At 36.3% G+C, this 14,304-nt stretch overlaps 1 protein-coding gene across 1 annotated transcript in view; it reads right to left on the bottom strand.

The window, feature by feature from the left end:
* Positions 1–14,304, bottom strand: part of caln1 (calneuron 1) — a 71,474-nt gene continuing 57,170 nt past the window's right edge. The window contains exon 6 of the mRNA XM_073491240.1: positions 1–128. Within this exon, the coding sequence (XP_073347341.1) occupies positions 1–128 (128 nt within the window). The remainder of the gene's footprint in view (positions 129–14,304) is intronic.

Below are 14,304 nucleotides of genomic sequence, written 5' to 3' on the forward strand. Positions count from 1 at the left end.
CTACTCCATGCCGTTCCGCAACATCTGATTGGCTGCGATGAGCATGACGCTGATGATGAATGCCATGGCGAAGGCGCAGATGAGGCTCTTCCTCACGCACGTCTGACGGTTCTTCTTTGAGGGGTGAACTGAGGAGACAAACAGAAAGACGAAGAAGAGAAATAAAAAAAAGTTCCTCAAGGGCCAGTTTAAAAGATGGTAACGCTTCAGTTTCTGACCTGTCTCTGGATTTATCATTTTCTGCAGCCAGGGAAAGAATATAATGGAGACAAACAAGAGAGTGCACCAAGCACATCTGGGCGTGCTGTTTTTATCCTGTGTTTACTCCTTTAGTTTATCGGTCAATAATGCCATTTAAACTTAAATAACTGCACTAGGATGCCTTAAAATGCAAGTGTCTCTCTTCTGTCAAGAGATTTGCTTTGTGGTTTGTTTGGAGAAAAACTAACTTAATGGGTTTGGGTCATTAGAAGACAGATATTGACATCTATTGCTTGGAATACCAACAGCATACCAAAATAAACTGAGGACCTACAGAAGCTCATTTTCATCTATTCTTTCATATATTCTTAAGATGTATTCAAGGCAGAGAAGATTTACAATTCAGCAGTGAATGAAGATACTACAGTATGTGCTCATTTCATACAGCTGAAGTTACACAGGCTGGAAAAACACATTATTGGATTCTACCTCATTGCTACTTCAATCTTTAAACTTGACAAGACAACAGGCACAGTAAACAAGTTATTTGTGCATTCAGGTGACTTTGGTTCACAAGTCTTTGTCCTCTTCTGATTAGGCCACACAAATGTAATGTGAAGTAAAATTTTCCACTGCAGTTGGGACCAAAGGAAATAAACCTGAGGTGTGATCTCACATTAGTGTTGCCAGGTAGATTAACAGCTCTGCTCTGGCTCGTAGCTGAATGAGCAGCAGGTAACCGGGAAGTGATCAGCAGAGAGGGAGCCTGAGGTTCACAGGACAAAACTCAGAATATAAACGCCCGGCTATTGGGGCTGTGCAATGCCATGATATATATCATGTGACAATAGAAAAATCCTATTGTATTGTTTCTTTCATTGTGTCAGAAATCACACTCTCATCATTTGTTGAATGCCCCTTCAAGGGACACTCCACTGATTTTACAGATGACGTTTAGCTTACTTGTTATGAGGGGTATTACTCAGCCTGTGAAAACAGGCGTATAAAGTCTGTCAGAGGGAGCTTTCTTGTCTGAAAAATAACCCTCACGATGTCATCTCTGACTGGAACTTAGGCTCAACATTTTTCAAAGAAAGCCTGTTAAACTAATTGGAGGTGAGATGTTTGTAAGAAATTGGGCAAGCATTTAGGAGGAAGGGAAGATCTAATGAAAGACTCTATTTAGTTGCATTATAGGAAACGTAGGATTGAACGTGCTAAGATTGTGACCAATATTTTTTAAATCTGTCGAGTCCCCTGACTTTATCAAAGTGGAACAATAAAATCACTGGGTTACCTGTTTAATTTTATCTGCATGGACAAAGGCTACTCATGGTCATCAGATGTAGAGTCAGTTGTTAGTTTTTATGGCACATGTAGCTAAGACTAAAACTGCAGTCTCTACTATATTGGAAACTTGTTAAAAACCTTCATCACCACTTACTGCAGGATGTGAAAGGTTCTGTACGAAAGCCCTGAGGAGCAAGTGAGAATTTTTTTTTTCTGGTTCTCCATTTTCTAAGTTCTCAAATTTTGTTTTTCATTTGAGTGAAAAAATGTTTCTTTTCACGTGTTGAGATGAATACAAAAAAAATGTTTTCACAAGTAAATTTGTTTTAACATGTCGGGCCGAGTGAAATTTTTTTTCTCAGAAAAGATGTTTTACTCGTCTCAACACATGAAAAAAACATTTTTTCACTAGTGAATTTTTTAAAAAAAAATTTCATTTGTGTAACAGAGTGAACAAAATGTTTTTTACGTGTGTCAAACAAGGGAAAATTTGTTTTTTTCACGAGTGGAAATCCGGAAAATTCCCAGAAAGTTTCACTGAAAATTCCCAGAAGTTTCCCTGAAAATTCCCAGAATTTTTTGATCCTCCAAATTGGTCTTCATAAAGTCAGTTGTTAGTTTATATGGTACATGTAGCTAAGACTAAAACTGCAGTCTCATGAAACTTCTCTACAATAAATCCTACTATATTGGAAACTTGTTAAAAACCTTCATCACCACTTACTGCAGGATGTGAAAGGTTCTGTATGAAAGCCCTGAGGGGCGGCAAGTGAGAATTTTTTTTTTCTGGTTCTCCATTTTCTAAGTTCTCAAATTTTGTTTTTCATTTGAGTGAAAACAAATTTTCTTTTTACATGTTGAGATGAATACAAAAATTTTTTTCACAAGTAAATTTTTTTTAACGTGTCGAACCGAGTGAATTTTTTTTCTCAAAAAAGATGTTTTACTCATCTTAACACATGAAAAAAAAACTTTTTCACTCGTGAATTTTTTCATTTTTTTCATTTGTGTAACAGTGAAAAAAAAGTTTTTTCACGAGTGGAAAATTGTTTTTTTTCATGTGTCAAGATGAGTAAAACATTTCTTTTGAAAAATCTGAAAACACATTTTTCACATATGAGAAGAAATCCGGAAAATTCCAGAAAAATTCCTGGAAAGTTTCCTGAAAATTTTTGTGAAACCCCTGGAATTTTGATCCTCCAAGTTGGAGTATCAAAATTTCAGGGTTAGAGGATCAAAATTTCAGGGTTTTCAGGAAAAATTCCGTGAATTTTCAGGAAACTGTCCGGTCAAGATGAGTAAAAAACATATTTTCTTATTTGTCAAAAACATTTTTTTTTTAAAGTCTGAAAACACATTTTTCACACGTGAGGAAAAAATCTGGAAAATTCCCGGAAAGTTTCACTGAAAATTCCCAGAATTTTTTGATCCTCCAAATTGTCTTCATAAAGTCAGTTGTTAGTTTATATGGTACATGTAGCTAAGACTAAAACTGCAGTCTCATGAAACCTCTCTACAATAAATCCTACTCTAATGGAAACTTGTTAAAAACCTCCCTCAGCACTTACTGCAGGATGTGAAAGGTTCTGTACGAAAGCCCTGAGGGGCGGCAAGTGAGAATTTTTTTTTTCTGGTTTTCCATTTTCTAAGTTCTCAAATTTTGTTTTTCATTTGAGTGAAAAAAATTTTTCTTTTTACATGTTGAGATGAATACAAAATTTTTTTTCACAAGTAAATTTTTTTTAACGTGTTGAACCGAGTGAATTTTTTTTCTCAAAAAAGATGAATTTTTTCATTTTTTTCATTTGTGTAACAGTGAAAAAAAAGTTTTTTCACGAGTGGAAAATTGTTTTTTTTCATGTGTCAAGATGAGTAAAACATTTCTTTCGAAAAATCTGAAAACACATTTTTCACATATGAGAAGAAATCCGGAAAATTCCAGAAAAATTCCTGGAAAGTTTCCTGAAAATTTTTGTGAAACCCCTGGAATTTTGATCCTCCAAGTTGGAGTATCAAAATTTCAGGGTTAGAGGATCAAAATTTCAGGGTTTTCAGGAAAAATTCCGTGAATTTTCAGGAAACTGTCCGGTCAAGATGAGTAAAAAACATATTTTCTTATTTGTCAAAAACATTTTTTTTTTTTAAAGTCTGAAAACACATTTTTCACACGTGAGGAAAAAATCTGGAAAATTCCCGGAAAGTTTCACTGAAAATTCCCAGAATTTTTTGATCCTCCAAATTGTCTTCATAAAGTCAGTTGTTAGTTTATATGGTACATGTAGCTAAGACTAAAACTGCAGTCTCATGAAACCTCTCTACAATAAATCCTACTCTATTGGAAACTTGTTAAAAACCTCCCTCAGCACTTACTGCAGGATGTGAAAGGTTCTGTACGAAAGCCCTGAGGGGCAAGTGAGAATTTTTTTTTCTGGTTTTCCATTTTCTAAGTTCTCAAATTTTGTTTTTCATTTGAGTGAAAAAATGTTTCTTTTTTACATGTTGAGATGAATACAAAAAAATGTTTTCACAAGTAAATTTTTTTTTTATCGTGTCGAGCCGAGTGAAATTTTTTTTCTCAAAAAAGATGTTTTACTCATCTCAACACATGACAAAAACACTTATTCACTCGTGAATTTTTTTTATTTTTTCATTTGTGTAACAGAGTGAAAAAAAAAGAAAATTGTTTTTTCACGAGTGGAAAATTGTTTTTTTTCATGTGTCGGTTGAGTAAAACATTTCTTTCGAAAAATCTGAAAACAAATTTTTCACATAAGAGAAGAAATCTGGAAAATTCCCGAAAATTCCCGGAAAGTTTCCTGAAAATTTCCCTGAAACCCCTGGAATTTTGATCCTCCAAGTTGGAGTATCAAAATTTCAGGGTTTTGGTCTTCACTAAAGTTGAAGACCAAGTTGGAGGATCGAAATTTCAGGGTTTTCTGGAAAAATTCTGGGAATTTTCAGGAAACTGTCCAGTCAAGACAAGTAAAAAACATATTTTCTTATTTGTCAAAAACATTTTTTTTTTTTGAAAAATCTGAAAACACATTTTTCACACGAGAAGAAATCTGGGAAATTCCTGACAAATTTCCTGAAAATTCCAAGAATTTTTCACTAAATTTCATTTCATTCTTGGAATTTTCAGGGGAAATTCTTGGTGTGTTTTAAAATTTGAAAAAATTAAAAAATCTGAAAAGGTGTTTTTAGATTTTTTTTTTTAAAGTTTTTGACGAATGAGAATTTTTTTTTTTTTTTTACTCATCTTGACCGGAAAGTTTTCTGAAAATTACCGGAATTACTCCTGAAAACCCTGAAATTTCGTAAATTCCAGGGTTTTCAGGACAAATTCCGAGAAGAAATCCGGAAAATTCCGGAAAAAATTTAGTGAAAATTCCCAGAATTTTTTTCTGAAAACACTTGGTCTTCACTAGAGTGTGACCAAGTTGGAGGATTGAAATTTCAGGGTTTTCAGGAAAAATTTCATCTCACTCGTCAAATTTTTTATTTTTTTTTCCTGTCTTGACACATGAAAAAATCAATCTTATCTTATTTAGTGTATGAGTAGTGGTGCAGTTTGACCCCTTGCGGTCAAAATGAGTATTACAGAAAGAGACATTGAGCCTTGATTTACTGTTGACATTTTTTTTTTCACTTGCCTTGAGAGGCAAGTTTCTTTTCATGCGTCAAGCCGAGTGGAAATTGTATTTTTCACGAGTGAAAATTTGTTTTTTTCATGTGCCAAGACGAGTAAATAAAAATGTTCTCTGTCCTGAAATTTTTGTTTTTTTACTCGTCTCAACACATGAATAAGAACAATCTTATCTTATTTAGTGTATGAGTAGTGATGCAGTTTAGCCCCTTGTGGTCAAAATGAGTATTACAGAAAGACACACAGAGCCTTAATTTCCTGTTGAATTTTTTTTTTCACTCGCCCTGGGAGGCAAATACGATTTTTTTTTCTAGTGTTCCATTTTATAAATTCATTTTTTTTTTCATTTACGTAACAGAGTGAATAATTTTTTTCATGTGTTAAGACAAGTAAAAAAAAAAGTTTTTGCATGTTTTCAAATTTATTCATGTGTTGAGCAGAGTGAAAAAGTGTTTTTATCACAAGTGAAACATTTTTTTTTTCCATGTGTGGAGCCGGGTGAAAATTATTCTTTTTCAGTCCATTTCACACATGAAAAAAAAAAATTTTTAGAACTTAGAAAATGGAGCACCAGAAAAAAAAAATCTCACTTGCCCCTCAGGGCTTCCGTACAACACAAATAGCACATTGTTAACTTAAAAAGACAAGTTTCTTGGCATACAACAACATTATAAGTTTGTATTCCGTAATAATGTGAAAAACATCTTGTTATAGCAATTCCCGGAAACTCTCCAGATGTTTTTTCTCACAGTTTGTATATATGAAGAAAAAATACGGAATTTTTGTTATTTCACAGATGTACGTGTAGACAAGCTCTACCAAGTGCTGAAAGTTTCCTACATAAAAAGAAACCCGCAAAATTCGTGGAATTTTTCCTGAATTTTTCCACCCAACTGGACCACCACACCTGTCGTTCCTCCAACTTGGTCTTCACACTTCAGCTTAAAACATGTCACTCATCAATAAAGTCTCATGTTAACAACAACCGTCTCTGAGAGTCACACTTCCTGTTTACACTTTTTATATGTGGAGACAACATTCTCTGGAGCTAAATGCTAACATCAGCCTCCACAGTCCAACACTGATGACATCACACCAGCTTCCACTGCACTCTGTCTATTGGGTATTGTGGAGGGTGTTTGTGGGACATAAACAAGCACCAGAATAAACTCAAGAACAGAGTCAATATAATGAAATAAATCCAGTGTTGAATCTGATTATCTTGAGATATGAGTGTCAAAGCTTCCTGGATGTTGCTGAAAATTTTGACTTCACAGATGTAGGCCTATGTGTGGACCAGCTCTACCAAAAATTGAAAAGTTTCCTGACAGTTTCCTGAAAATTTTTGATAAATAAAAAAATCTGAAAACACATTTTTCAGACATGAGAGGAAATCCGGGAAATTCCCAAAAAGTTTCCTGGAAATTCATGAAATTTTTCCTGAAATTCATGGATTTTTTCCTGAAAACCCTGGAATTTCGATCCTCCAACTTGGTCTTCACACTTCAGCCTAAAACATGTCACTCATCAATAAAGTCTCATGTTAACAACAACCGTCAGTCTGAGAGTCTCACGTCTTGTTTACACTTCAACATTCCCTGGAGCTAAATGCTAACATCAGCCTCCACATGTTAATGTGTCCAACACTGATGACATCACACCAACTTCAGCTGCACTCTGTGTCTATTTGGTATTGTGGATGGTGTTTGTGGGACATAAACAAGCACCAGAATGAACTCAAGAACAGAGTCAATATAACGAAATAAATCCAGTGTTGAATCTGATTATCTTGAGATATGAGTGTCAAAGCTTCCTGGATGTTGCTGAAAATTTTGATTTCACAGATGTAGGCCTATGTGTGGACCAGCTCTACCAAAAATTGAAAAGTTTCCTGGCAGTTTCCTGAAAATGTTGGATAAATAAAAAAATCTGAGAACACATTTTCAGACATGAGAGGGAATCCGGGAAATTCCCAAAAAGTTTCCTGGAAATTCACGGAATTTTTCCTGAAAATTCACGGAATTTTTCCTGAAAATTCACGTGTTGAGCCGAGTGAAAACATTTTTTGCATGAGTGAATTTTTTTTTCATGTGTCGAGACGAGTAAGAAAATATTTTCGCACTTGTGAAATATAAATTTTTAACGTGTCAGGCCGAGTGAAAAACATTTTTTTCATGTGTGGAGCCGGGAGAAAATTATTCTTTTTCAGTCCATTTCACACATGAAAAAAAAAATTTTTTAGAACTTAGAAAATGAAAAAAAAAAATCTCACCTGCCCCTCAGGGCTTCCGTACAACACAAATAGCACATTGTTAACTTAAAAAGACAAGTTTCTTGGCACACAACATTATAAGTTTGTATTCCGTAATAATGTGAAAAACGTCTTGTTATAGCAATTCCCAGAAACTCTCCAGAGTCAATATAACGAAATAAATCCAGTATTGAATCTGATTATCTTGAGATATGAGTGTCAAAGCTTCCTGGATGTTGCTGAAAATTTTGATTTCACAGATGTAGGCCTATGTGTGGACCAGCTCTACCAAAAATTGAAAAGTTTCCTGACAGTTTCCTGAAAATTTTGGATAAATAAAAAAATCTGAAAACACATTTTTCAGACATGAGAGGAAATCCGGGAAATTCCCAAAAAGTTTCCTGGAAATTTATGAAATTTTTCCTGAAAATTCACGGAATTTTTCCTGAAAACCCTGAAATTTCGATCCTCCAACTTGGTCTTCACACTTCAGCCTAAAACATGTCACTCATCAATAAAGTCTCATGTTAACAACAACCGTCAGTCTGAGAGTCTCACGTCTTGTTTACACTTCAACATTCCCTGGAGCTAAATGCTAACATCAGCCTCCACATGTTAATGTGTCCAACACTGATGACATCACACCAGCTTCAGCTGCACTGTGTGTCTATTGGGTATTGTGGATGGTGTTTGTGGGACATAAACAAGCACCAGAATGAACTCAAGAACAGAGTCAATATAATGAAATAAATCCAGATTTCACAGATGTACGTGTAGACCAGCTCTAGCAAAAATTGAAAAGGTTCCTGACAGTTTCTGGAAAATTTCGGATTTAAAAAAAAAAAAAAATCTGAAAACACATTTTTCACACATGAGAGGAAATCCGGAAAATTCACGAAATTTTTCCTGGAAATTCATGGAAATTTTCCTGAAAATTCATGGAATTTTTCCTGAAAATTCACGGAATTTTTCCTGAAAATTCACGGAATTTTTCCTGAAAATTCACGGAATTTTTCCTGAAAATTCACGGAATTTTTCCTGAAAATTCACGTGTTGAGCCGAGTGAAAACATTTTTTTCATGAGTGAATTTTTTTTCTCATGTGTCGAGACGAGTAAGAAAATATTTTCGCACTTGTGAAATATACATTTTTAACGTGTCAGGCTGAGTGAAAAACATTTTTTTCATGTGTGGAGCCGGGTGAAAATTATTCTTTTTCAGTCCATTTCACAAATGAAAAAAAAAAAATTTTTAGAACTTAGAAAATGAAAAAAAAAAAATCTCACCTGCCCCTCAGGGCTTCCATACAACACAAATAGCACATTGTTAACTTAAAAAGACAAGTTTCTTGGCATACAACAACATTATAAGTTTGTATTCCGTAATAATGTGAAAAACATCTTGTTATAGCACTTCCCGGAAACTCTCCAGATGTTTTTTCTCACAGTTTGTATATATGAAGAAAAAATACGGAATTTTTGTTATTTCACAGATGTATGTGTAGACAAGCTCTACCAAGTGCTGAAAGTTTCCTACATAAAAAGAAACCCGCAAAATTCGTGGAATTTTTCCTGAATTTTTCCACCCAACTGGACCACCACACCTGTTGTTCCTCCAACTTGGTCTTCACACTTCAGCTTAAAACATGTCACTCATCAATAAAGTCTCATGTTAACAACAACCGTCTCTGAGAGTCTCACTTCCTGTTTACACTTTTTATATGTGGAGACAACATACTCTGGAGCTAAATGCTAACATCAGCCTCCACAGTCCAACACTGATGACATCACACCAGCTTCCACTGCACTCTGTCTATCGGGTATTGTGGAGGGTGTTTGTGGGACATAAACAAGCACCAGAATAAACTCAAGAACAGAGTCAATATAATGAAATAAATCCAGTGTTGAATCTGATTATCTTGAGATATGAGTGTCAAAGCTTCCTGGATGTTGCTGAAAATTTTGATTTCACAGATGTAGGCCTATGTGTGGACCAGCTCTACCAAAAATTGAAAAGTTTCCTGACAGTTTCCTGAAAATTTTGGATGAATAAAAAAATCTGAGAACACATTTTCAGACATGAGAGGGAATCCGGGAAATTCCCAAAAAGTTTCCTGAAAACCCTGGAATTTCGATCCTCCAACTTGGTCTTCACACTTCAGCCTAAAACATGTCACTCATCAATAAAGTCTCATGTTAACAACAACCGTCAGTCTGAGAGTCTCACGTCTTGTTTACACTTCAACATTCCCTGGAGCTAAATGCTAACATCAGCCTCCACATGTTAATGTGTCCAACACTGATGACATCACACCAGCTTCAGCTGCACTGTGTGTCTATTGGGTATTGTGGATGGTGTTTGTGGGACATAAACAAGCACCAGAATGAACTCAAGAACAGAGTCAATATAATGAAATAAATCCAGTGTTGAATCTGATTATCTTGAGATATGAGTGTCAAAGTTTCCTGGACATTGCTGAAAATTTTGATTTCACAGATGTACGTGTAGACCAGCTCTAGCAAAAGTTTAAAAGTTTCCTGACAGTTTCTGGAAAATTTCGGATTAAAAAAAAAATAAAAAAATCTGAAAACACATTTTTCACACATGAGAGGAAATCCGGAAAATTGACGGAAATTTTCCCGAAAATTGACGGAAATTTTCCCGAAAATTGACGGAAATTTTCCCGAAAATTCCCGGAAATTTTCCTGAAAATTCCCGAAATTTTCCCTGAAAATTCACGTGTTGAGCCGAGTGAAAACATTTTTTTCATGAGTGAAATTTTTTTTCATGTGTCGAGACGAGTAAGAAAATATTTTCGCACTTGAGAAATATAAATTTTTAACGTGTCAGGCTGAGTGAAAAACATTTTTTTGTGTGTGTCGAGACAAATAGAATTTTTTTTTCATGTGTGAGAAGATTTCATGTGTGTAACGGAGTAAAAAAATATTTTTATCATTTTCAAAATTATTTTGTGTAATTTCATTTTGTGAAAAAAAAAAAAATTCACCTGTCGAGCCGAGTGAAAAGTTTTTTTATCACGAGTGAATTTTTTTTCATGTGTTGAGCCGGGTGAAAAAAAATATTTTTTCACAAATGAAAAAAAGAAAATTTAGAAGTTCTGATTCGTGGTCTACGATATCCACGTTGGCTATCAAATGATGAAGCACAGGGTAAAATAAACAAATGTTTGCATGATGGATCCACTTTAAGACGATAAATTATTTTCTTTCCCATAGTACTCCCTTTAAAGATATGACACCATGTTGAACTTAAGGACATTATATACAAGTCTGAGCTGACAAAAACATTCACACAGCAGCAGTCTCGACTCTCCCTATGAGATCATTTTCTGGTTCAATCAACCTCCGGCGCCGACCGGTAACTCAGCAGCTCTTCCTCCCTGCAGCAGGTCGGCGGACTGCGAGTGGCTGAGACGATTTTACCGAGCCGAGGTAATTAGAGGAGCTGAGCCAATGACCCACAGCCACATGGCTCACACTCTCGGTGCTCTATTTTTAACTCTCAATTCAAGAAGCACTGAAGTCATCAAAAATGCTTCTTGACTGCTGTTCCAAAGAAAATGCAATGTGGAAAGTAGGGCAGAAATTGCTACATCGTTCTTGGCTCAGGCGTTTAGACGGTGTCATTAGGAGGCAATCTCCACTTGAAAAATACTATTCCAGACTCTCACATCACATAAAACATGACCTGAAGTGATTTTTAGCCAAATGGATTATCTAAGAATGAGCTTGCAGCCAATTACCCGAGGTTATGTAACTCACAAGCCGTAGTAGACGATATGTTTTTTCTTTAAAACCTGAATTAAAATGAACAAATCTCTTTTTCAGGAATGCCATCCTCACACGCACACCTTGAAGCTGCCAAGCACAAGCACAGCCTCGCCTGTTGAAACAAAAAGAAATGAATGAGCGGGCAGAAAGAGTTCACTTTATCCACTCTGTGTCATCCTGTAGGTCTGAGGGTTAAACCAGCCTGGACACAAGCTGCTTTTCTAACTTTGAGGCCACTGTTGCTGTGACGCAACACAAAAATCTCTCCCTAGTGAAGCAACTGTGTACATTTATTCAAGCACATTACTTAAGGTACAAATCTGAGGTACTTGTACTTTTTACGTATTTCCATTTTCTGCTACTTTATACTTCTACCCCACTACAATTCAGAGGCAAATATTGTACATTTTACTCCATAGCATTTACTTTTGATACTTGTTCCTTTGCAGATTAGTTAGTTTAAAAATGTCACCAAGAAAAAAAATCTGATGGATGCCCTCTGGGTTGAGATTACGTAGCAGATTTTTCAGTATAATGTAACCTTCCACTAGATTTTCTGTGATATTAGTGCAGCCAAGTGCTGTTTTGTCTTTAAAGTGGTGAAAATTAACTATTTAAAAAAAACAAAAAAAAAACATGTCTTGTTATTTTTTTAGATTCTTTGAACTACCAACACCTGTCCTGAAGATCTTGATCTGGTTAGTGTGTGCATTTGTTTGGGAAGTGAGTGAAGCAAGTACCACCAGACTACAGAGCAGCCTCTTTCCTCTGGCCATGAGACTCGTCAATTAATCCTCAGCACTCTGGCATAGAAACAGTTTAAACATCTGGAATCCGACCCCATGACGGGCGTTAAGATTAACTACAGTATAGAAATAGCCAGTCTTCTCTTGTTTGCTTATGTGGGTTATAAAGAGGCATTAGTATTAAAAAGTGATACAGTTTTATAACCATAATGCGTTTAAATTGTATTTTTTGTATTTCACAGTTCTACAGAGATTTCAAGTATCCACCTATACAGTTGTATAAGTCAGGGTGAGTTGAGGAGGGTGTCAATGGAAAGTCCATGTGTTTAGCTGCTGGTGGACCGTGGAAATGGGAGGAGAGTTGTGGTCTAGACATCAGTTCTCAGTCCAGTCGCCTGAACCTGCCGTCAGCCTCATAAAACACCTCCTCAACCGCCCAAAGTAACTACGCCGCTGCCAGATATCCACAAAGGGTTTTCTTCAGTGGACCACTGTGGTCATGAAGGTAATGAAGTGTACGCTGGTTTCCAGGCGGCTAAATTATGGCCATCTACCTTCAACAAAATTTTTATTTTACAACTCAGTCTCCTATTCATCCCTCAAGACATATATTTTTTTCTTCATAGAAGACATTTGAAGGATGATTCAAAAAGTGCCGTTTCCTTTGTCTCCAAAGTTTTTAGAAAGGACTGTCGCTGACTTTAAAGAGCATATGCTGCACTAATATAAACCGCGTGGACAAGGTGAAACTATTGGAGAAAGAAATGATACCAAAATTCTAAGAAGGATCACTGGTGTCTTTATACCACGCACAAAACAAAAAGATTTAGTTAAATTTTTCCAGGTGAAAAAAGTTTCAAACTATCCAGCACGAATGATTTAGTTCATCTCCTGAAGAAGAAAATTTAAATGTTAAAAGGCGTAGCATCTAAGAATTGGCCATGAATTCATACTCCAAATAAATAGTGGACAGCATTTCATCAGAATAAAACCTAACTGCTGCTAACTGCAGCTGTCCTTAGCTTAGTTAGCCGTCCAGCTAGCAGTCCCCACTGGAACTCAGCAGCCTCCCAGTGAACACTGCCGCACCAGTGAGCTCAGAACAGCAATAAAAAAATTGATATTCACATAAATAAAAAAGTAAACAATTACAACTTCAACTGGTGCAGCTGGCATCTCAAACATGCACAGTATGAACATATTGCTAAGACTGGGGCCCTTATACACGTGTATGGCAGCTGTGACATTCACGGATCAAAGTTGATTTCCATGCCTGCGTCTGGCTGACAGGCACTCCCCGGACATCTGCTTCTCCCGTATGTTTCTCTGCGCTTTACGCTATTGGTGCAATTTGTTCAGCAATGAATCAGCGCCTGGTGAACTTCTATGGATCAGTGGTTACATTCTGTATTCTGTTGTTTTTTTTTTTTTTTAGCTCCACACCATATTGATTCCAGAGCGAGGTGAAGCCAGAGGGAAATCAAGAGCCTTTTATCCCACCTCATATATCAGCGAGCTGAAGCAGTAAGTACCAGAGTAGCATGATGAATTGTGCTCGGTATGAATCGCACTGTGACACAGTGTATTGATTTCTCCGTGACTGAGCAGTTTTTGGTGTCCCTGTGTGGCAGGTGGTACTCGTGGACCTTGGAGTGAACAAATGTGACCGCTCTGTATGATCCTGCGGTGGTCAGTCTTCATCATAAACCCAGTACGAGGATCATGTTGTCATCACTCCAAGCCAGTTTTAAGACCCTGATAAAGTGCTGGCGCAATCTGTGTCCATCCTCACTGACACCACTGGCAGCCAATTAAATTCCCTCTAGGACAGGCCAGGCTCACAGGCAGGTGGTGTTTGGTGAAGAGGGACATTAAGAGCTATTTGGCCTCTCATTTTGGCCCACAGAAGAAATATTCATGACCTTGACTGGAAAGAAAAAAATCTCAGTGCAATGGAATTATTAATAATAATAATAACACTTCTGATGAAGACAGTCTCACATAACAAACGAGGTTGGGACCCTGCTCGACCTGGCTGCCTTCAGGATATGTAGGAACTGGTAATGTTATGACTCAGCCTACATCCAAAAATAATGTGATTACTGGTGGTGTGAAAAGGACAAGACTGCAGTTTTTTAGGAAGCACACATGTCATCAGTCAAGATACACACACTCAATAACGTCACATAATACAGCTTAACAGTCACATTTTTCAGTATGACATATCTACTTACACATTTATCTGAACGTAGCATGAGTCAGTGCTGAAAATGTCACAAGACTGCCAGAAGGTTGCTCCAAAGGTTCAAGATTAATGCTTAAATTCTAAAATTGCAATTTTGTTTTCCACATTAATCTCCTTAATGATCTGTTTTGACTT

This window comes from Pagrus major, chromosome 2, assembly GCF_040436345.1.
Source record: "Pagrus major chromosome 2, Pma_NU_1.0".
In the NCBI taxonomy this organism is placed as follows: Eukaryota; Metazoa; Chordata; class Actinopteri; order Spariformes; family Sparidae; genus Pagrus; species Pagrus major.